Source organism: Thalia democratica, chromosome 1 (assembly GCF_965202585.1).
Source record: "Thalia democratica chromosome 1, ktThaDemo2.hap1.1, whole genome shotgun sequence".
NCBI classification, from domain to species: Eukaryota; Metazoa; Chordata; class Thaliacea; order Salpida; family Salpidae; genus Thalia; species Thalia democratica.
This window is the reverse complement of record NC_139165.1, coordinates 38,838,228-38,860,535: the sequence shown is the minus strand read 5'-3', so window position 1 is coordinate 38,860,535 and position 22,308 is coordinate 38,838,228. Positions and strand designations below refer to the sequence as shown.

Genomic DNA, 22,308 nt, shown 5'->3' with positions numbered 1-22,308 from the left:
AAGTTAAGAAAAACTTCAACACATCATTGCTTATATTTTTACAAAACTGTTTTATGTTAGTCAAGCTTAACTTCTGTAGATGTTTGTATAGCTAAAAAAAATTTGTATAAAAACACAAAATATTTATTTAAAACTCTTTATTAATACAATTAGTTGTATCATTAAATAAACCTCAAATTGTTATTATGACTTAAGATTTTAAACAAAAGTGTAAACAGAAATCATTATTACGGCGCCATGGCTTAGTTGGTTAAAGCGCTTGTTTAGTAAACAGGAGATCCCGAGTTCGAATCTCGATGGTGCCTTGATTTTTCTGTAGCTAAATTGATACCGCGTTATTACGTCATGTTTATAAAAATTATAGAAATGAAAAAATTGATGACAAATCGAAATTACTTAAATAAACAACATTTGTATTTATTAGTAGCAGAATTAAGTTTATGATAATGATAAAAATTAAAAAATATACATAAAAGATAAAACTTTAGCTAACTAAATATAGGGTAGTTGTAAAATTTTGCTTGTAAAATACAGGTTTTATCATAGATATGCTGTCTTCCAAAAAAATCTAATTTTACAATTGTATCACACTGATGAAATTTTTTAAAAAATATTTGTGTTGAATAAAAGACCTTGTTTGTTTTTAATAAAGTACAATAGCAGACTCATCTTCAAAACCTCTAAATTTTTTCTGTTAATAAAATCAACGACAACTGAATATCCTTATAAGTAATCGTTTAAATTGAGTCTTCTTTTTAGTAGTTCTACCTATTGTCAGAAGCTCACATTTTAAGTTTTGATTGTTAAAAAGATTATTTAGCAAGTATATGATTTTAAATTTATGGTTATTAAATGTGTTCTCGACCTTAACTTAGTTTTAAATATATTTTTAAACTATATTACAAACAAAAATAACAACAGTTAAGTTTTATTAAGACATTAATATCTTTAACGAATATAAAGAGTTGTCAAAGTTAAGTCATAGCATAACCTTGTTTTAGTTAATTATACGTTAATTGTTCTTAAAATTTACTAATAATAAAAATTTCGAGAAATTTTTATGTACTTAATCAAAATTTGTTTTACTCTTTACCTTCTTGGTTTGTGTTTTTCTTAACTAGCTTACTGTTTCACTTGTAACACTTTAGATATTAAACAGGCTACTTTAAGTTTACTTTTTTCAAAGCTACGTTTAGTTTTTACAAAAGTGTTTTTTTTTCGTTAATTTTAGTTGTTTGATTAGTTAGATGGTAGATCGATTTTTGTACTGAATATTTGTAATGTACAATATTACGTCATACTGTTTTTTGTTTTTTTGCATAACTTTTGTATCTTTGTTTAGTACAGTGCTTTTTATTTTGAATTTAACTGGCTGATGATTAAAGCTTTATGAAACATATGTACCAGAATTTTTAAAATTGCCATTTCAAAAAATTATATATATATACATAAATAGAAAATAAGGTGATTATTTAAACTTAATTACTTTCTACAGAGCCCACTTGAAGGGATTTTAAATAATTTATTAGGAAAAAGTGATTTCAAAAAATTCAAGAACTTAAGCTGTTTGTTTAGTTAGATGTAAAATGAATTTTTGCACCGAACATTTTAAATGTACAATATTCAATTCTTACGTCATATTGTTTTTTATTTTTTGTATAACTTTTGTATCTTTGTTTACCAAAGTGCTTTTTATTTTAAATTAAACCAGCTAAAGATTAAAGACAATCTTTTTTTTGTCTTTATGAACCGTACGTTCCGAAATTTCTAAAATCGGGTTAAAATTATATATACACATATGTATAATCTAAAGGTATACGTTTAATATTAAACTTAAACTTAAAAATTCAAAGGGATTCTAAAGCAGTTACCCGTTTTAAGAGTCCAGCTGTTTATTAAATAAATGAAATTATATAATACTAGTTAGTTAAAAAAACTAGTCGAAAACAAGAATTTTAGAAGTTAAAATAAACATAATAACAGAAGTCACCAAAAATTAGTAGTTTTTGTTTTTAAATTGACTTTTGTTTTTTTTTTTAAGTCAAGTAGCATTTAGAAAATTTAAGGTTTAAATGACACTTATATTTGTAAAGTCAATAAAGATTAAAAAAGTTTCCAGTTTTGTTTGTTGTAACTTATCGAAAAGTCTTTGTAAAAAAATTCTGCATGAAAGTACTCAGTTGAATTGGCAAGTAAGATGACACAATTGTATAAAACCAAAATGACATCGTCCTTTGCCACTTTGGTTTCTTAACTGAGATTTTTCAAGAGATTTTACTTGTGTCTGTACAAATTGAGAACATTAATTATTTTTGTTAAACTTAAACTAAACTAAACTGTTAGAACTCAAAATCTTGTATATTTTCAGTTTGATTAAAGTTTTAGCAAAGTATTTGTATTGCAGAAAAGTTGTTAAAATGATTTTATTGATAATAGAATTCTAGTGCATCCGGAGGCTTGAAATGCTATAGTTTTTAATCTAAAAGATGGGCGTAATCGCAGTTTTTAGATTTAAAACCGCAATACTTAAATAAAATTCGTTCATATCCAGCTCAGTTTAAAAAAATTTAGATAAAAGTTATACTATTATTAGTTTAACTTTTGTTCTTTAAACATATTCATAGTCAAAGTAATCTTTTGTTAAACTATAGTGTTTATAAGCCTTGTTTTTTGCTTTTTATTAGTTGTTGTACAATCTAAATACTAAATATTCTAAGTTCAAAAAAATCATAAAACTTCAAACCGCAAAAAATGCAAAATCTTGTTTGTAGTTCTAGCTATTTTGGTCTCTCTAAAAAAAGGAGAAAAAAAGTTATAAAACTTGTAAATGCTATGGTTGTTTACATTTATATGCGTCCAATACTGTGAAGTGCGATTTAGCTAAGTCTTTGTCTAAGCTTAGTTTAACGTCATTTAATATTGTTTATTTAACAATAAAATCGCCCAAAAAATTTGGTCTAAGGACCTGGTGTACAAAAAAACCTTTCGGTTATCGAGTCGTGCTTCACTTTATTTAAAAATTCTTACTGTACAATTACTTAAAGATATCAATTAGAAGATAAATATATAACTATTTGAACTAGTTTATACTTAAGTCTATAAGGACATTAAAACTTCAGATAAACTTTTAAAATATAGGCCAATACATTGTTAAATTCAGATAATATTTCTAATACATTGTTAATTTAAAACTTTATTTAAAAAACGGCTAAGTTTTATCCAAAAATTTTAATATATTTGTATATCATTTATTTTTTTTTCATTCGTGAATAATAACTTTGTTAATCTCAATACTAACTTTTAGTTAAAAGTATTAACAGGCTCCGAGCGTATTTCTGTGGTACAAACTTTTTTTTTGTATATACAGTCTTAATGATTAGTATAAAATCATTTATTAACATAGTGTTATGTACTTACAAAAATTTTATCTTGTTAATTATTTACAAGAAAAACAACAAAACCGTTATATTTATTTTAAGTATTTTTAAAGAAACTTATATTCTATAATGTTTCAAACTTTATCTTTACTATGACACTTAGCAGATTAAAAAAAAAACAACCCACTGTCACTGTTATAGGCCAAAACTTGATAACTAATTTAAATTCTTTTGTACAACAATAAGGCACCACCATTTTTTGACCGTTTAGTATAAATTTAACCTTAAAATTAAACTTAAAATAAATATTCACTTAGAGTTTACCTGCAACAAATAAATAACTCATGAGCTTAAGGCTTATAAATTTATATTGCTGTTTATTTGAATGTTACTAGTATAGTAGTTTGATAGTTTTATTTTTTTGCTGCCAAAAATACTTGCTAAAAACTTTTTCCATTTTGCAAAAAAGACAATTTGTTTTGAATTATTTACGCTTAAATGATTACTGTTTAGCTTGTGTTTACTAACTACCAAATTCAATTTTAAATTTAACTGCTGAGAAACTTTAGTGCACTAAAAGAGAATACAAATGCTCACAATTATGGTCAATTTTTTATAGAGTAAACAATTTTAGTCATTGTGGTACACTCTAATATTAATTTTTTTTCTAAAAACTTTATTAAAAAAAAGCTTCTATTTGAACTATGTGCTGAAAATGCTTTTAGTAAAATTTATTGTTTTTAAGAAATGTGGGTGTTTTCAATTAGTAAAAATTTTTTATATGGTAAAATTTTGTGAATAATGACTAGAAATTTACTGGAGTATCAAAAATAATTACTTGAAAACTTGTAAAGATTAAATGTTTCTCTATCTTAGTCTTATTGCAAAATAAGAACTGCCATGCACATTTTTAGGACTTAGAGCTATAATATTTTTAATGTGGTTATCTGTAGTTAAGTTTGGAACTATATTTCAAAAGGATATAAATGGGTTTGAAAGTCTAATAAGTTATGATAAAAAGTAATAAAATAACTATCAAAGTCATAAGTCCTAAAATTGATACTAAAACTTACAACCTTTTAGTTCTATATCTAGCTTTGATTGAAAATCCTTTTAATGTACTATAAAAACTAACTTCTGTTTTTAACTTAAATTTAGGGATGCCAAAATTAACAAGAAGTTAGCAGTATGAAAGTATAAGTATATAAGCGTATTACATAATTTTTTAGAGCAATTTTCTTGCAAACGTTTAAGTACTTTTTATTTATTTTTAAGATCTAAAAATTTACTTATGGCTTCTTCAGAGTCTAAACTTGCGGTAGGATGTATTTTTGACGATTTAAAGATTTTTAGTAATTATAAAAACACTTAAAAAAAAAAAAACAACTCATACAACTGATTTGCGTAGGCTAATCGAATGAATTTTGGTTTTTGCAATTTTCTTGCAAACTTTCAAGTACTTTATATTTATTTTTAAGATCTAAAAATTAACTTATGGCTTCTTCAGAGTCTAAACTTGCGGTAGGATGTATTTTTGACGATTTAAAGATTTTTAGTAATTATAAAAACACTTAAAAAAAAAACAACTCATACAACTGATTTGCGTAGGCTAATCGAATGAATTTTGGTTTTTGCAATTTTCTTGCAAACTTTCAAGTACTTTATATTTATTTTTAAGATCTAAAAATTTACTTATGGCTTCTTCAGAGTCTAAACTTGCGGTAGGATGTATTTTTGACGATTTAAAGATTTTTAGTAATTATAAAAACACTTAAAAAAAAAAACAACTCATACAACTGATTTGCGTAGGCTAATCGAATGAATTTTGGTTTTTGCAATTTTCTTGCAAACTTTCAAGTACTTTATATTTATTTTTAAGATCTAAAAATTTATTTTTGGCTTCTTCAGAGTCTAAACTTGCGATAGGATGTATTTTTGACGATTTAAAGATTTTTAGTAATTATAAAAACACTTAAAAAAAAAAAAACAACTCATACAACTGATTTGCGTAGGCTAATCGAATGAATTTTGGTTTTTGCAATTTTCTTGCAAACTTTCAAGTACTTTATATTTATTTTTAAGATCTAAAAATTTACTTATGGCTTCTTCAGAGTCTAAACTTGCGGTAGGATGTATTTTTGACGATTTAAAGATTTTTAGTAATTATAAAAACACTTAAAAAAAAAAACAACTCATACAACTGATTTGCGTAGGCTAATCGAATGAATTTTGGTTTTTGCAATTTTCTTGCAAACTTTCAAGTACTTTATATTTATTTTTAAGATCTAAAAATTTACTTATGGCTTCTTCAGAGTCTAAACTTGCGGTAGGATGTATTTTTGACGATTTAAAGATTTTTAGTAATTATAAAAACACTTAAAAAAAAAAACAACTCATACAACTGATTTGCGTAGGCTAATCGAATGAATTTTGGTTTTTGCAATTTTCTTGCAAACTTTCAAGTACTTTATATTTATTTTTAAGATCTAAAAATTTACTTATGGCTTCTTCAGAGTCTAAACTTGCGGTAGGATGTATTTTTGACGATTTAAAGATTTTTAGTAATTATAAAAACACTTAAAAAAAAAACAACTCATACAACTAATTTGCGTAGGCTAATCGAATGAATTTTGGTTTTTGCAATTTTCTTGCAAACTTTCAAGTACTTTATATTAATTTTTTTTTATTTTTATACAGGTTTCAAACTTTCTTAGTCATCTGTTCTATCTTATCTGTGTACTTCAAGTATTTGTTTCTTTATCAACAAAAAATAGTTTTTTATTGTATGTAATGTGGTTATATTTTTAAAAAGAATTTTAAAAATTATTTTTTATAATAAAGTTGTACTAAGATTTAAATATAACAGTGACATGTTTCGTTTTGAAATATAATACTACTATTGTGTTGCATGTAAAATATGTTACATTTTTTGTCTACTAACAATAGTTTAGTAGTTACGATTTCGTTTTGCGATAATATTTTTTTTATGGTAGTTCTAAAATGTCTTTGTATTTAGAACGCACGTTAGAAAAAACGAAGAGTTGTTAAAAACGGTGAACACTTTCAAAGCCGTATCGATAAAACATAACAAGCAAACAGACGGAATAAGCTGTGGAGTTTATGTCATTGAGGTATTACTGATAAAATTATTAAAATACTAGTAAAGAGATAAGTTTATGACTGCGTTTGATATATTTTGGTGAATTAATCGTCAAAAATACATCCTACCGCAAGTTTAGACTCTGAAGAAGCCATAAGTAAATTTTTAGATCTTAAAAATAAATATAAAGTACTTGAAAGTTTGCAAGAAAATTGCAAAAACCAAAATTCATTCGATTAGCCTACGCAAATCAGTTGTATGAGTTGTTTTTTTTTTAAGTGTTTTTATAATTACTAAAAATCTTTAAATCGTCAAAAATACATCCTACCGCAAGTTTAGACTCTGAAGAAGCCATAAGTTAATTTTTAGATCTTAAAAATAAATATAAAGTACTTGAAAGTTTGCAAGAAAATTGCAAAAACCAAAATTCATTCGATTAGCCTACGCAAATCAGTTGTATGAGTTGTTTTTTTTTTTAAGTGTTTTTATAATTACTAAAAATCTTTAAATCGTCAAAAATACATCCTACCGCAAGTTTAGACTCTGAAGAAGCCATAAGTAAATTTTTAGATCTTAAAAATAAATATAAAGTACTTGAAAGTTTGCAAGAAAATTGCAAAAACCAAAATTCATTCGATTAGCCTACGCAAATCAGTTGTATGAGTTGTTTTTTTTTTAAGTGTTTTTATAATTACTAAAAATCTTTAAATCGTCAAAAATACATCCTACCGCAAGTTTAGACTCTGAAGAAGCCATAAGTAAATTTTTAGATCTTAAAAATAAATATAAAGTACTTGAAAGTTTGCAAGAAAATTGCAAAAACCAAAATTCATTCAATTAGCCTACGCAAATCAGTTGTATGAGTTGTTTTTTTTTTAAGTGTTTTTATAATTACTAAAAATCTTTAAATCGTCAAAAATACATCCTACCGCAAGTTTAGACTCTGAAGAAGCCATAAGTAAATTTTTAGATCTTAAAAATAAATAAAAAGTACTTAAACGTTTGCAAGAAAATTGCTCTAAAAAATTATGTAATACGCTTATATACTTATACTTTCATACTGCTAACTTCTTGTTAATGATGCCAAAAAACTTTGAATCCTTGAAAAATCTGGAATTTGATACTTTCTGCAGGAAAACCTAGAATTTAAGAAATTTTGAAAAAAAACCTAGAATTCTGTACAAAAATCACAAAAAAACTTTGAATTTTAAACAATTTTTACATGTTAAGTGATGAAATTTTGATTGACAAACAATATATCATATAGATAAAGTATTTTTGTTATCATTAATTTTTTTGAATTAAATAACATATTTAAAATAGATTTACAGTTTTTCATTAACGTTGTTATACTATTTGATACAGTTTTATACTATAAACATAACTTTATAGTAAAAATAGATGCAAAAACTTGTACATTTAAAACCTAGAAGAAATTCAAAAAACCTGGAAGAACTTTATTAAATATCTTTGGTAACCCTGTAAACTGTCATTAATATACATAAAAAGGACCATTGTTTTCCTGGAATTATTTTTCAGGAAGTCTTCTAAAAATTGAGAAACTCATTACAACTCCAGTTTAAGTGAATTTGTAATAATAAAACTAGTGACCTCAGTAAAGTTTGTTGTAAATTAATCACCATTGATAACTTAATTACGTTATAAATGACTTTTAATTTATTTTTATTAACTGATAACATTAAAAATACTAAACTTGATTAATGAATCTATTGCTGTACTTAACATAATTTCTGTTTTATATCCTATGTTTAATTTAAACTCTGAATCAAACTTTGAAGTATCAAGTATTATATATATGATTTACTAGTAGTTCATCTAGTTTGTACTGATTTTAGGTAATAAAGGCTGTCTTATCTTGTTACAGTACAAATTCTTACAAGGATATCTATTTTTTAAGGTCATGGATTGTTGAAAGGTTGAAACTTTACTTGAAAAAATTTGGAATTTGACATTTAAGGAAAAATAAACAGGAATAAAATGATAAAAAGTTCAGAACAAAGTTTATTACTTCTTTTATTAGTAAATCATGTTTTTCACAATTTGATCTTATTTTATAGAGTTTAAACTAAGCTACAAAATACTTTTTACATACTTTGAAATTCTAAATAGTTTTTGGAACATAGCCGGTCAAAGCTGGAGACTACAATAGGTTCCTCATGGGAGGCGCACACTAAATGGCAAATAACTAGAAATAACTAAAATACTCTCTCATCCTACATTTTTTGAGACAGCTACCCCAAACTTTCAGGAAATGTTCCTTGAAATATGTAGAAAATTCTGTCAGAACAGAAATAAAAAATTAAAACAAAAACATTTTATGATAAAAAAAAACTGTATTTATTTCAAAAAATGTAGGAGAAGATAGATTTTTAGTGAAATAGTCTTTTTTTGCAGTTTTTGTTTGTGCTTCCCACATGTAAGCTATTGTTGCCTCCAACTTTGACCTGCTATATCTCAAAAACTATTTTGAGTTTTCAAAATCAGTAAAAAGCATCTTGTAGCTTAGTTAAATCTCTATAAAATAAGATCAAATTGTGAAAAAAGGTAACTCCCCTATGTCCTTTATTACTTTTGTTAGCAACTAATTATTAAATTAAACTTTGAGTAAGTAAACAGTTAGACTCAACAGAAAATATTCATTTGATACCAATCAGCATAATTAAGCAAAATTAGTAAGAGGTAGATTGACATTTTATAATTACATAGTAATAAATAAATTAATTAGTAATTTTACTACAATGAGCAAATGTATTAATATAAAAATAAAACAAACAGTAAATATGATAAAATAAGAGACAAGCAACAATCATAACAACTTCTAAAGAATAGAATAATAAACTTATTCTTACTTGCATAAATTAGGTTTAAATGTTTTTTTTTTAAAGATTCTAAAACACTTGGATGATTATCATTACATGCTTTACTTATAATTGGAAAGCTACTTTCTATATAGTTTTTTGAACAATCAGAATTGTTTAATAAGTGTTTGGCAATCGCCAATGACCTGTTAGATGGTCTTTTCAAACCCGTATTCATCCAACTTCTAAAGGATTTTGAAACATGAGATTCCATATTAGAAGAAACCAACATGTTTCAAAATCTCGTAGAAGTTTGATGGACACTGGTTTGAAAAAACCATTAAACAATTCTGATTGTGCAATGTTTAATGTTGAGTTTATATAAAGATTTTTTTAATCTCAACATTGGAACATTGATATATTCTATATTTTTATATATACATATAATCTTAGTACTCTTACTTGATGTAAAAAAAAACTCTGACCAGTGGTTTCCATTGTGACAAAAGGCACCCCCAATAAAACTCTAACGTAGATATTGTTAACCTCAAACTTTAGTATTTGTTGATATGTTCTTTCATCAACCTTATTATTAATTTGATTAAAGATATTAAAGATAAAGAACCCTTTAGTTAAATTTGGGGTTATTTAAAGAAATTTTTTTTGTGTAAAAATTCTTATATTATATTACTAACAACCAATGATTTTGTTTACATTTAGTAATAAAAATAAGTATTTTTTTTTTGAACTAGTTGAAACTAGTGTAAAAATATGTACTTGATATTAACTCATTTTAAGTAATCTATAAATAATTTATTGATAGTAAATTTTTGGACAATCTAGCTATCTGCCTATTATTGACACCAGCTTTTTACTTACTGTGCTTGAGATTTTTTTAAGCACATTTTTAAAATTTAATAGTTACTTTATTATGTTTTTTACTTTAAAAATATATTTATTGCTTTTTTTGGTAATTTTTACTTTTATAGTTAACTCAAACCAACTTTAAAACATTGTTATCACAGAACAAAAGCTTTTCACTAAATAAAATGTCAGACACTTTTGATATAGATATTGGTGAGGAAATGGTTAGCAAAACTTCTGACAAAAATTACAGGTTAGAATAACAATGTGTTGCTGTTTAATTTAGTATATAGTGTTTATCTTTTACTTGAAAACTTTTTGTATGGGTAGTCAAAAAGTTAAATAAATTTATTTTTCAGGTTTTACATTTTTGCTCAAAGTCATTTTCTTGGGTTTTTTTTTTTAATCAACATTCTTTCCAGTTTTATGTTTAATGTTTGTTTAATGAAAACAACAAATAAATTTTTCAATTTTTTTGTTTGTTATGTAAGTTTTTTTTTGTTTATTCCCACAAATAAAATAAAAAAATAATGTTTTTAGACTAGACTTTTGAAAAAGAGTTGCACTTGTTTATTTTGTGGAATTAAGAACAAAATTGCTTGAACTCAATGAGTACTATAAAATAAACTTAAGAAATTGCTTATTTCTTAGCTTTAATGTTTGAAATTCATATTCAGGGATACCACGAAAGTCATAAAATTTGGTATACTCATGAAAAATTATTAACTGAATTTTGCTAATGTTTTCAAAAGAAAAGTTATTGAACTTATTTTTTAAGGTCTAATTGAATTTTTTGAATAAACTAACATCTTCTATGGTTTCACTTGTGTATTTACTATGTGGTAGAAATACAAATATTTTGCTTTTAGAACTTTTTATTGCATATACATTGATCATACATAGATGGTTCAAATTGTGCAATTGAAGTTATATGATTCCAGCTAAAAAACTGTTGTTTTAACCTGTATAGAATCAAGATTGAAAATTTTATATAATTTTAAGTCTTTGTTTATGTATTTTATTAAAGTATTTGTTTTAGTTAATATTTGATCAAAAAGTCAAGAAAATTCAAAAAGAATAATCAGGAAATTAAATTTAATTTTCAGCTTGATCTGTGGCAACCCTGCTTACTGTTTTAAAGGCAAATTTTATGACTCTTAGTTTACTTAAACTCATAGTTTAAACATTTTAACTAAATACTTTTGATAATATAAATTCAACATTTTGTTTACTTACTACTGAGATTATTTTATTTAAAATTTATTAGTAATTAACAAACAATAATAATTTACTTACTTTTTTTTTAATTGTTAGACTTCTATAGCAGCAAGTAAAACTATAACTAAATTGTGATTTTTCATTTTTTGTTTCAACTCAGCCCAGTTTTTAAGCTTCAAAGTATAACAAACTTGTTATGTTAAGTTTATAATTGAAGGCCCAATTTAAAGGCAACATATAAATATTAAAGTTTCAAATCATTATCTCCTACTTTTTATTATGTAAAGTTCGAACTACATTATTAAAATTATCAAAACTAGACATTTTAATTAGTCCCACTATTTTTATTGCACCTTAATGTGTTCATTAAGGTGCTTACAGATTTGAAATTTCGAGTTTTAAGCTGAAAAAAAACTATTTTGGAAATATCACAATAAACCATTGTGCAAAACTTTAGTTGTTTAGAAAAAGTTCTTTACTGATGTGAGTTTTAAGTTTCTAGAAAAAACCCAATGTAGACTATATGCAATTCAAAAAATGCAACCTTGAAGTTTTAGCTGAAAATTGTTTTTTATGATCAATTATCGCAAAAACAAATGCAGAAATTAAGAAGAAGATTTGAAGAAAGTTTCATGGGTGCACGTTTTTGATTTTATGAAGATTTTATTTATTACTTTTTGAGTTTAAATTTTTTTTCAAAAAATCAAGAAGTTTTTTCATGAAACTTTCTTTGAATCTTAATTTTGCTTAATGTGTTTTGTGATAATTGCTGTAACAAAATCAATTCTCAGCTAAAAAATTCAAGGTTGCATTTTTTTGGTTCCATAAATTTTATGTTGAGGTTGTTTTCAGAAAGCAAAAATTCACATCAGTGAAAGTTTTTTTTTGATCAGCTAAAATTTTGTACGAACTGCTTTTCTGATGTTTCGAAAATATAGAAGTTTTTCTACTTGTAAACCTCAAAGGTTGCATTTTGTTTATATATGTATTTGTAGATGAGTTTTAATAATAAAATTTATAATACATAAAAAAGTTAATATCATCATACTTGACAGATTTTACATGTTGATGTTGATTGAAAGTCAGTTTACATATAAATTTAAAGTTTTATAAATATTAGTTATATAGATTTTGAAAAGTATTTTTTTACAGTAATTTCTGTAGTGATTTGCTCAAGAAACTTTGTTTAACCATAATTATTTTAAACAAGTAACTGTTTATTTTTAGGCAGGTTTTTAAAGTACCATAAAAGTACTAATTAAAAAATATTGTTGCAAACTTCTATTAAAACAAAATAAATCTTTTATGTTTCATTTACTTCAATCCACTTTATTCAATTTCAAATTTACTTTTTAAAAACTACAAGTTTCTATACATACCTAAATAAAATTACTTTTACCAGGATTAACACAATAATGTAATAACAATAAAAGTTGTCTTAGACTTTTACAGTCAAAAATAATACTAAACTTCAGACAATTTTAATCTTCTAAGTTTTGTAACTTGCAACTGTTTTTTATTTAAAAGAATTGTGACAAATTTCATTTTAAGCTTATTTTTAATATTTTCCAAACAATTGGTTAACTGAAGCATATGAAATTGAATATAAACTATTTACAAATGTTCAAAATAATCAACTGTCAGTATTATTTGCTACCAGGACTCCAATAAATTAAATCATTTTCAAGTTTTTTCACCAGTTTTGACATGATAAACTTACTCATCTTTTATTTTTTTAACTTTTTTTTATCCATTTTTATTAATTTGGACGTTATTTAAAAAGATATTGATTTGACAACCAGGTTTAAGACTGAGATTATTTCACTTTTTTTTTTTTTTTCAAATAATGCAATTGTTTTTGTAATCTATTTTTTTATGTACTTTAATGGACCCCGTTGAAGATGTTTGAAAAAAATTTAAGTTGAACTTACAACATTTTTTTTTATATTCTTAAATAATAATAAAAAATTTCCCAAAATTAATTTAGTTATTAAATATATAACTTTGCATTTTGATCACCTGATTCGACACAATAAACTTAGTTATTATTATTCTGTAAACCTATTTATTAATATTTTAAAACAATTTTTTTATGTACTTGAACATAAGCTATTTTGAAATTTTAAATTGATACAAGTCAAACACCTGTTTGTCATAAATTGAAAGAACACATGGATTTCTTTTAAATATATTTTTAATTATTACCAGATTCAACACAACAATGAGCACCAGTCAGAAATTAAAAAAGTAGCTTTCATTTGAAGTAAAAAAGACTATGTCTATATTATTTTCACATAACAAAAAGTTTTTTCCAACAATCAAGTTTTAAACTTTCAATATAAGTGTATGGGGGCACCTTGATTTAAGTGTAGATCTTATTTTTAAAAGTTTTGTCTGAGCTATCAGACATTTTTAACTGCTTGAACAAATTAAAGTAATTTTTTAGATATAAGCAATCAAAGTTTATCTGCTCAATAGGTTCATAATAGAAGTCGTAAACCAAACACGCAAAAAAAGACAATTTCACTAAAAATATATCTCCTCCTTCATTTTTAATTAATTTTCTTCAAATTTTCTCAGAAAGTTTATTACTTATATTTAAAACAACTCAATGCAGGATTTTTTTTTCATTGTGAAAAGTAAAATTTTATTAATATAAATGACCATCTTTTTCTTTTTTAGTCAAAATTAATATTTTTCAATAATTTTAAATGACAACAATCACATTATTTTAAACTATCAAAGGAGAGTTTCTTGAAAATTTAACGTCTTTAGCTAAAAAAATGAAAGAGAAAATAGATTTTTAGTGATTTTTTAAATTCTGAGAACATTGACCCTGAGAAATTTGCGGTCCATAAGTTTGTATCAGAAACTTCTAACAAAAATTTAAATGACTCAAAAGTTGAATAAGGTTTTTTAATTCTTTAAAAATTGGCATGTAGTTTGTACTTGTTGCTTTCGTACAAGAGACAATGTTGTTTTTTGTAAAAAAAAGTGTCAGACCCTCCTATGCCCTTTACTTATTCTAAAACAATAAAAAGCATTTGACAGAAGTTAAACTGTAAACTTTTGAATCGAGTTATTAAATTAATGTTATTTTCTCCATTAGATTCGACTTGATAATGGGGACTATTGAGGACATTGTGATAAGCAACAAGTTTCAGCAGCTACAGGAGGACTTCATGGAGAAGCACTGCATGGAATTCGAAGATTGTGAGGAAAACAAGTTGCAGTACACGGGAATATTCCAGGAATACTGCCAAGTTATTGAAAAGTAAGAAATTAATTAATGTACCATAAAAAATGCGAAGTTATTAACAAGTAAAAAGTTAATTAATATTCCATTAATACTGACAAGTTATTGGAAAGTAAGAAATTTAATTAATATAACATAAATACTGACAAGTTATTGAAAAGTAAAAAAAAATAATTAATATTCAATAAATGCTGCAAAGTTAGTAAAAAGTAAAAAAAATAATTAATATATCATAAATATTGCCAAGTTATTGAAAAATTATAAATTTAATTAATATTCAATAAAAACTGACATGTTATTGAGAAGGGAGAAATTAAATTAATATTCCAGAAATACTGCCAAGTTATTAAAAATTTAGAAATTTAATGATATTCCATAATTACTGACAAGTTATTGGAAAGTAAGAAATTAAATTAATATCCCAGGAATATTGACAAGTTATTAAAAGATAAGAAAGTAATTAATATTCAATAAATACTGCCGAGTTATTGAAAAGGAAGAAATTGAATTAATATAACATAAATATTGCCAAGTTATTGAAAAGTAAGAAATTAGTTGATATAACTTTAGTATAGATGAGTTTGTGTGAAATTAAATTATTTAATACCGGGAATATTGGCAAGTTGTTAAAAAGTTAATGATATATTAAATTCTTTTAGTATTTTAAAAAGTAATCAAGTAATTGAACATAAAAAATTAAATTGAGTTATTTTCCACGTATACCGTCAAGTTACTTGAAAGTTAGTATGAAACTAAACTAGTTGATGTACAAAAATATTGCACATTTTTCAAAAAATATAAACTACAAAAAGTGAAATTAAGTAAGTTAATGTTTTAAATTAAATTATAAACAATAAATTAGTTAACTGAAAGTATGGTTTTGTTATTGAAAAGCTTGTTTTGAAAAAAAAAAGAATATTTTAATATTTGAAATTGAAAAATAATAACATAAAACATTGTTGGATAGTTAAAAATCCTCATTAAAGTTTATTTTTAAATGTCAAGCATTGAAATGGTAGTTTTTAATAAAAATATACATGAGCTTATTTGTTTTGTTTTTGAATTTGAAAATAATAACAATTGATATTAAAGCATTGTGTTGTTATAAAATTTCTAAGAATACTTAAAAATATATAAAATTGTTATTGATAAATCAAATTTTGAACTTAATTTCTAAAGCTGTAAACTTATTTAATTTTGGAATATAATATTGTAAATTTACTAAATAAAATTTATTTTTAAATGAAAGCATGATTTTATTAAAAGTTAAATGAAAACAGATGATATGTTTAACATATCTCGCTTAATTTTTTTCTTTCAAGTTTATGCCAAATAAAGTAGCTTTACAAAACAAGTATATTATTTTTGTATATTTCAATTAGTATCGAATTATTAAAAAGTTGTTAGTCATAAAAATACTAACTTATAAATTCTTACAAAACTGATTTTATTGAAACATTTTAATCAAAAATATTTCTAAACTGTTATTTGCTTTTTCAAAAACGATTACAAAAAAGTGTATAACACTAGCACTAATTACAATTTTTGAACACTACACATAAATTAGTTTTTGTTTTGTTTAGTGCATGCAGTTCAATTTGTTGTGCAAGTTTACATGCAAAGGGTTTATGTCAGCTTCTAATAATTCGTACAGTTTAATTTCAGAGTATTACCAACACGTTTAACAATTACAACGCATGAAAATAATCCAAAACAAATTCGTTACTTTCTTTCAGAAAGTGATGCAATTTTGGATTCCTTAGCAAATAAATTTACAAATGTTTTCTGAGTGATATTTTGATAAACTATGTAAAAAATTCACGAAACATACAAGGCATCTGTAAGGCATGTTGGGAAACTGTTAAAATATTATACACACTATGATGTTTGCTACTTTTTGTGAAAATTGTTTGTGTTGTTTTTGCCGATGCGATAAACGATAAAAATGTTGCCTTTGAGTGTAAAAGCGTTTTATTCTTTTGTGATATAACTATTTCCTTGACTTTATTAATGAGCTTTTGTTTTTGTAAAGTTTTAACTTGTTTTATTTATACTACATACTTTTTTAGCTCGTTATTATGTTTTGTTTTTTTAGCTAGTTGAAACATTGTTTTTTAAATTAATGATGAAATACAATGTCAATTTGGAAGTTTTAGAACCGTTTTATTTTCAAAACAAATATAAAAATGACAGATAGTAAACACACTTAATCAACTAAATTATTCCTATGTACTGTTGACATAAGTTCACAATAAACACTTGAAATTGTGTAATGCTTATTTCCTCGATTAATATAAATAACAACAATTAAAATAGATCTCGTTGCTCATATATTTTTAATGCTGTTTGAAATATATCATGCTAGGCTTGATCTTAAGTAGCTTTGTTATCATTGTATATAACTTGATCAAAGTGATTGTGGTATAAAGTTTCTCATTTGAATAAATTTTTTTTTATGCCTGCAAACCTATTTCATTTAAACTTTAGCTATTTTCAGTGTGTTAAGCAGGGTTGCCACTCGGTCAGGAAAAGTCAGGAAATCAGGAAAAGTCAGGAAAAATTTTAAAAATTGACAAAAGTCAGGAAAAAATGGGGGGTTTTGAAAAAAAGTCAGGAAAAGTCAGGAAATTTGATAAAATTAAAAAAAAGTCAGTTTAAATTTACAAAATTCCTTGTTTTCCAAAGCCTTCAAATGGTAAAAATTAATTAAAAGTCTTTTAAAGTCAGAAAAAAATTACAAAATTTTCCTAGAAATTTACAAAAATATTTATTTTTTTTTCCAATGCCTTCACCTGGTATAAATTAGTAAAATATCCTTTATAAAACTGCAAAAATTTTCTATTAAATTATTGAACAAGTACCCTACTTGAACAAGCAGATTTTGTAAGCTTTTTAGTATTGATGATCTTTAGCAAGGACATTTCCATAGTGAAACAGTGATATATACACAAAAGTTTATCAAGCATATTTTTAGAATCAAAGTGTTTTTTGTTCAAATAATTGAGTTCTTTATAACTAAGCAGTTAGTTTAGTATTTCATGTAACAAGTTAATGTGTATACTTTACCTCTTTATAATTTTTTCAAAGTTATTTAAGTTTATAAATTGAGTTATAAGAGAGGTATATGCCAAGATTAAATTTACTTATTATGTGTATTTTTTGTAGAGTAACTTAAGTTTTTAAAGTAAATAAGAGTATATTTATTTGATACAAATTTTATACTAAATGATAAGAGGAAATATTTTATACAACAGATATATAGTTTATAGCAAAAGATGTTTACATGATTTTATCTGCCAATTAATTGCTAATAACAATTTTTTTTTTCATTCAAACAGTTTATTGTGCAATGCTTTCAAAATTTAACTAATTTCCTTGTCAAAGCAAAATAAATACTCACAAAAATTAATCAAACAAAATACGAGTAAACTAAAGAAGCAATCACTATAAAACTAATCAGACTAATCATAAAAACTAAAATAGATAATTATAACAAAAATAAACTATTTAAAAATGTTATGTGTAATTCTAGATCCTTTATCAGGACCTAGTTGGAGGTTAAGTTTAGGTTTAGTTTTTTTTAATCATAATAGCCTTTACTGCAAGTAAAACATTTCTATTTTTACAAAATTTAATTACCTCAAATCAATTAAAAATATCATTATGATTCTGACAGATTCTATATTGTTCTGCACTATTTGTGGGTTTTGTATGTTCTTTAATTCTGTCGAACAGTTGTCGCTCCGTTTTTCAAATTTATTGGGTGTCAAGGCCACCTGGACATTGAAACTTATAAACGATGCAATTTCTGTAGAGTTTGTTGATCTTTTCTTCAATGAAAATTGGTTTCCAACTTTAGATGTTCTGAAAGCTACTTTGATATTAATTCCAACTGTTTCCAAATTTTTTCATATTTCTGCTAAATTTTCTGAAACCTTTTTTATATAAGGAACTGTTAAATACTGTTGTTTAGGAATTTGTGGCTTATCTTCTAATTTTTAAAGTTTTTCTATTTCATTGTTTATGAAATTAATCGGATAACCGTTTCTCAAAAGAAGATTCTTTATTCTATTTGTTTCTAGGTTCTGTAGTTCTTCTGACCTTAATCTTTTGTTTCTGATGAACAATTGTCTAATCAAGTTTTTCTTCCATGATTGCGGGGTACAAGAGAGAAAATTTAATATCACATCTGTGTTTGATGGTTTCTTGTAAATTGAGGTAGTAAATCTGTTCTCTTCCAGCTTAACACTTATGTCAAAAAAAGGAAGTTTATTTGATGTACTTGTTTCCATTGTGAAAACAAGATCTTGATGTAGAGTACTTAATTTTTGATTGAATTCATTTGCCATTTCTTCATTTGAGAAGATAGTAAAAATGTCGTCCACATATCTCGTGTACATTTTAGGTTGAATTTCATTTAGAAGACCTGTTTCTAATTTGCAAACGAATCAATTGGCCAAAAGGGGGGCCAATGGCGATCCTATAGATAGTCCATCTTTTTGTTTGAATACTTGATTATTAAAACAGAAGATGCTCTGTGAGCAAGTTTTCAGTATGTTCTTGAATACCTTTTTTGTTATTTTTGATTTTGTGAATACTGAAAGATTTTCTTTTGAGTATACATCGTTTGCTACCATGTTTATTGTTTCCTCTAATGGAACACATGTGTATAGACTTTTTATGTCAAAGTAAAATAAACTTTTCTAAATCAGTAAATTCTAAATCAGTATTTTCTAAATCAGTTTTCTAAATCAGTTTTCTAAATCAGTTTTACAAAGTAAAACTTTTCTAAATCAGTTTTACTTATATAAATTGTTCACTTATTTAATAAAATACTACCCAAAAAATATAGTTTACTTTTTTATGTCTTTTTTTTTACAGTTACTTAAGTATATTCTTTTTTAATTGATTTTTAATTTAAGGATTTAATATTAAATAGTCTGGGTAGTATTTTATTAAACTAAGTGAACACTTATATAAGTAAAACTGATTTAGAAAAATCAGGAAAATTTTGGTAAAAAGTGAGGAAAAAGTCAGGAAAAGTCAGGAAATTTTTCTCAGCTTGATGAGTGGCAACCATGGTTAAGGCAGTTTTCTTTTTATTATTCGTCACCACAAATTTATATTTTTCAAGGCCATAACAGTCATAGTTCTTACACAATTTTTAAAATACTAGTCGCAGTATTAAAACACTTTTATTTTGATTTTTTCATTCTGTAAAAATTGAACTATGTTAACTCCGAGGTTATATACATTATTTTTTAAATATGCAGTGCCTTTTCATAACATCTGCCAGAAGCATCGTGGTGTAAATTTTAACTATGAGAATTTCATGTTTTTTTTTTCAAATTACAAACTTTTGATCACTTCCTTGGTAAAGTGTATTTATAACGTATATAGTATATAGTGTATGATATAAGTATTTATTCAACTCACAGTTTCATATTTTACAGAGAATAATTTAAAGGCTTTTGAAGAATTGATAAAAATTAATAAATGCATTGTTGGTTTTCTAATAAATTTTTTTTTTGAATTTGGCATTTCCATTTATGTTTTCAATTTTCATTCCATATTTATTTAAACAACTAGTTTCATTCAACCTACGGTTGCGAAAAGAATAGATACAATATAGAATACTAATATTTAGATGAAAAAATATTCCGAAACCACTATAACTTATTCAACCCACAATTCACCCTTCAAAGATGCCTTGTCGAAAAACTGAAATAACGCGTTACTGACTTAGACCATAAAAAATAATAAAGCCCACAGTTCAATTTTACAGTAGAGTAAACTTAAAAAGAAATATTAACATGTAAATGAAAACTCATTCCAAAACTACTCAAGTCAGGTAAAATTACAAAAAAATGTTACTATCCCTTTTGATATTCAACTTCCACATATACCTCAACTTCTGCATGATTTTGCGTCATCACTACGTTTTCAACGACCAACAATTTCTAAAATAAAACTTACTTTTGTACCACACAGATACATGTTAATTTAATACGTATGAGAATAAATAAATTAAATCAACCCACAACGTTTAACAGATGCCCAGTCGAGAAACTAAAATTGGGTATATGTTGATAAATCATTTTAATTTACTTAAAAATTATTTTTTTTTATATTTCCACGCCACAGATGAAGACTTATTAAATATAATAATAAAGCAACTTTAATCAACTTCCACAAATGCATATGTTGAAAGCCCTTAGAAATGTAACTTTTTTAAAACTTTCAACAGCACAGAACAGTTTGCTTGACTCACAGCGTAAAAATTTAAATGTAAACAATCAAACCGATTCATTCAACCCAAAATACCCATCCTCTAAAGTTAACAAGTTAAGTTCAAGAGAAACTATTAAAACTACGCTTGTCATTTGCTTTTTAAAACTTAATGTTGAATGTAGAATTTTAAAGCAAAGTAATTTAATTAACTATAAAAACATTAATCTACGCTTAACTCCACACTATATGTTCTTTTGCTACAAAAATGAATGTATCTGTTAAATTCTAAAATTTAAAATAAGAAAAAATCAAATCAATTCATTCGATCCTCGCAGGTGCCTCGTCGAGGAGCTGCAGCAGCGCGTGCCCGACTTCTGCATGACGTCGTTCGCGTCATCACTACGTCACCGCAAGAACGAGGTGACCGAGGACTTGTACGACATGCTGTCGACCTTCACCGACTTCGCCACGTTCAAGGAGATGATGGTGGCGGGCATGAGGGAGAGGTCGGGGCTGAACGACCGGTTCGCGGGCTCGATGGTGGTCCACTCCATAAAGAACGACCAGTAGTCTGGGTGGGTGGCTCACTGGTAAGTTTTTATGGTTTTTAAGTTTTTGAGGGCCGTACACTATATAAAAAACGATCAGTGTTTTTTGGTATTTATTAATATATATATTTATACTTTTTTAGTTTTGAATAGTTTGTAATATTTAAAATGAATAGTATTTTTATTGATAAGCTTTACTGATCAGTAGATGTTTGTTTTTTTTTTGCTTTTTTCATGTTGTTATGTATATTAAAAAATATTTGAATTTATGTGAAAATGTTATCGTTTTTAGATGGGTTTGTTGTCCATTCAATAAAGAATTCTTGGTAGAATAAATTTTTGTGCGTGAGTTCTTAATGTAAGTACAGAAGTGTACTTTGATTTTTTGTAGATTATTTCCTAACGAATAATATTATTATACTAGTTTGTTTTAAAATTGTTTTGTCATTTTAGGTTTTTTACCATTTTCTTTGCAAAAATGTTTCTTTTAGAATCTATTAGATATTTTGTCATTTTTTCTCAAATGTTTAATATAGGTTTTTGCTAAGTTTAATTCATAAAATTTATTCAACAGTCTTAAAAATTTTTTTGCTATTAAAACAGTGATTCTTTATTTAAAATAAGCAATTTATCTTTTTTTGAACTCTAATTTCTCAAAGTTCACTATTTCATATACTTTGAATTAGTCGAAAAAAAAAAATATTGCTTAACAAAAACAAAACTTAATAAAGTTTAACTTTAAATTTAATGTTGTTGTATAACGCAAGCTTTTTTCGTTGTTAAGTTTTAAATTAAGCTATCCTTACAATAAGTCAATAATTTTAAAATTCGAGTAATTAGTGTTTGATTTTTATTCTAATCAAAAGTAAAAAAGATTAAAAATAACGGAGTTTTT

The 22,308-nt window shown here is 25.0% G+C and overlaps 1 protein-coding gene and 1 non-coding gene across 2 annotated transcripts; both read left to right on the top strand.

Annotated features, from left to right (window-relative positions):
• The first annotated feature begins 231 nt into the window (after positions 1-231).
• Positions 232-305, top strand: Trnat-agu (transfer RNA threonine (anticodon AGU)). Its single transcript has one exon. It is a non-coding gene; the product is annotated as a tRNA-Thr (tRNA).
• A 10,026-nt stretch (positions 306-10,331) lies between these two features.
• On the top strand, positions 10,332-21,985 carry LOC145848092 (ADP-ribosylation factor-like protein 2-binding protein). Its single transcript, XM_082953822.1, has 4 exons — positions 10,332-10,413; positions 14,488-14,652; positions 21,201-21,455; positions 21,706-21,985. Exons 1-3 carry the CDS (start codon positions 10,346-10,348, stop codon positions 21,433-21,435), a joined length of 468 nt encoding a protein of 155 aa, XP_082809948.1. The 5' UTR covers positions 10,332-10,345; the 3' UTR covers positions 21,436-21,455; positions 21,706-21,985.
• The last annotated feature ends 323 nt before the right edge of the window (positions 21,986-22,308 follow it).

Bases quoted from the DNA above. Each gene is read 5' to 3' on its own strand.
- LOC145848092 (XM_082953822.1), top strand. From the start codon at position 10,346: ATGTCAGACACTTTTGATATAGATATTGGTGAGGAAATGGTTAGCAAA. The intron at 10,414-14,487 runs GTTAGAATAACA...TTTCTCCATTAG, and splicing joins ACTTCTGACAAAAATTACAG to ATTCGACTTGATAATGGGGA. The intron at 14,653-21,200 runs GTAAGAAATTAA...CGATCCTCGCAG, and splicing joins TACTGCCAAGTTATTGAAAA to GTGCCTCGTCGAGGAGCTGC.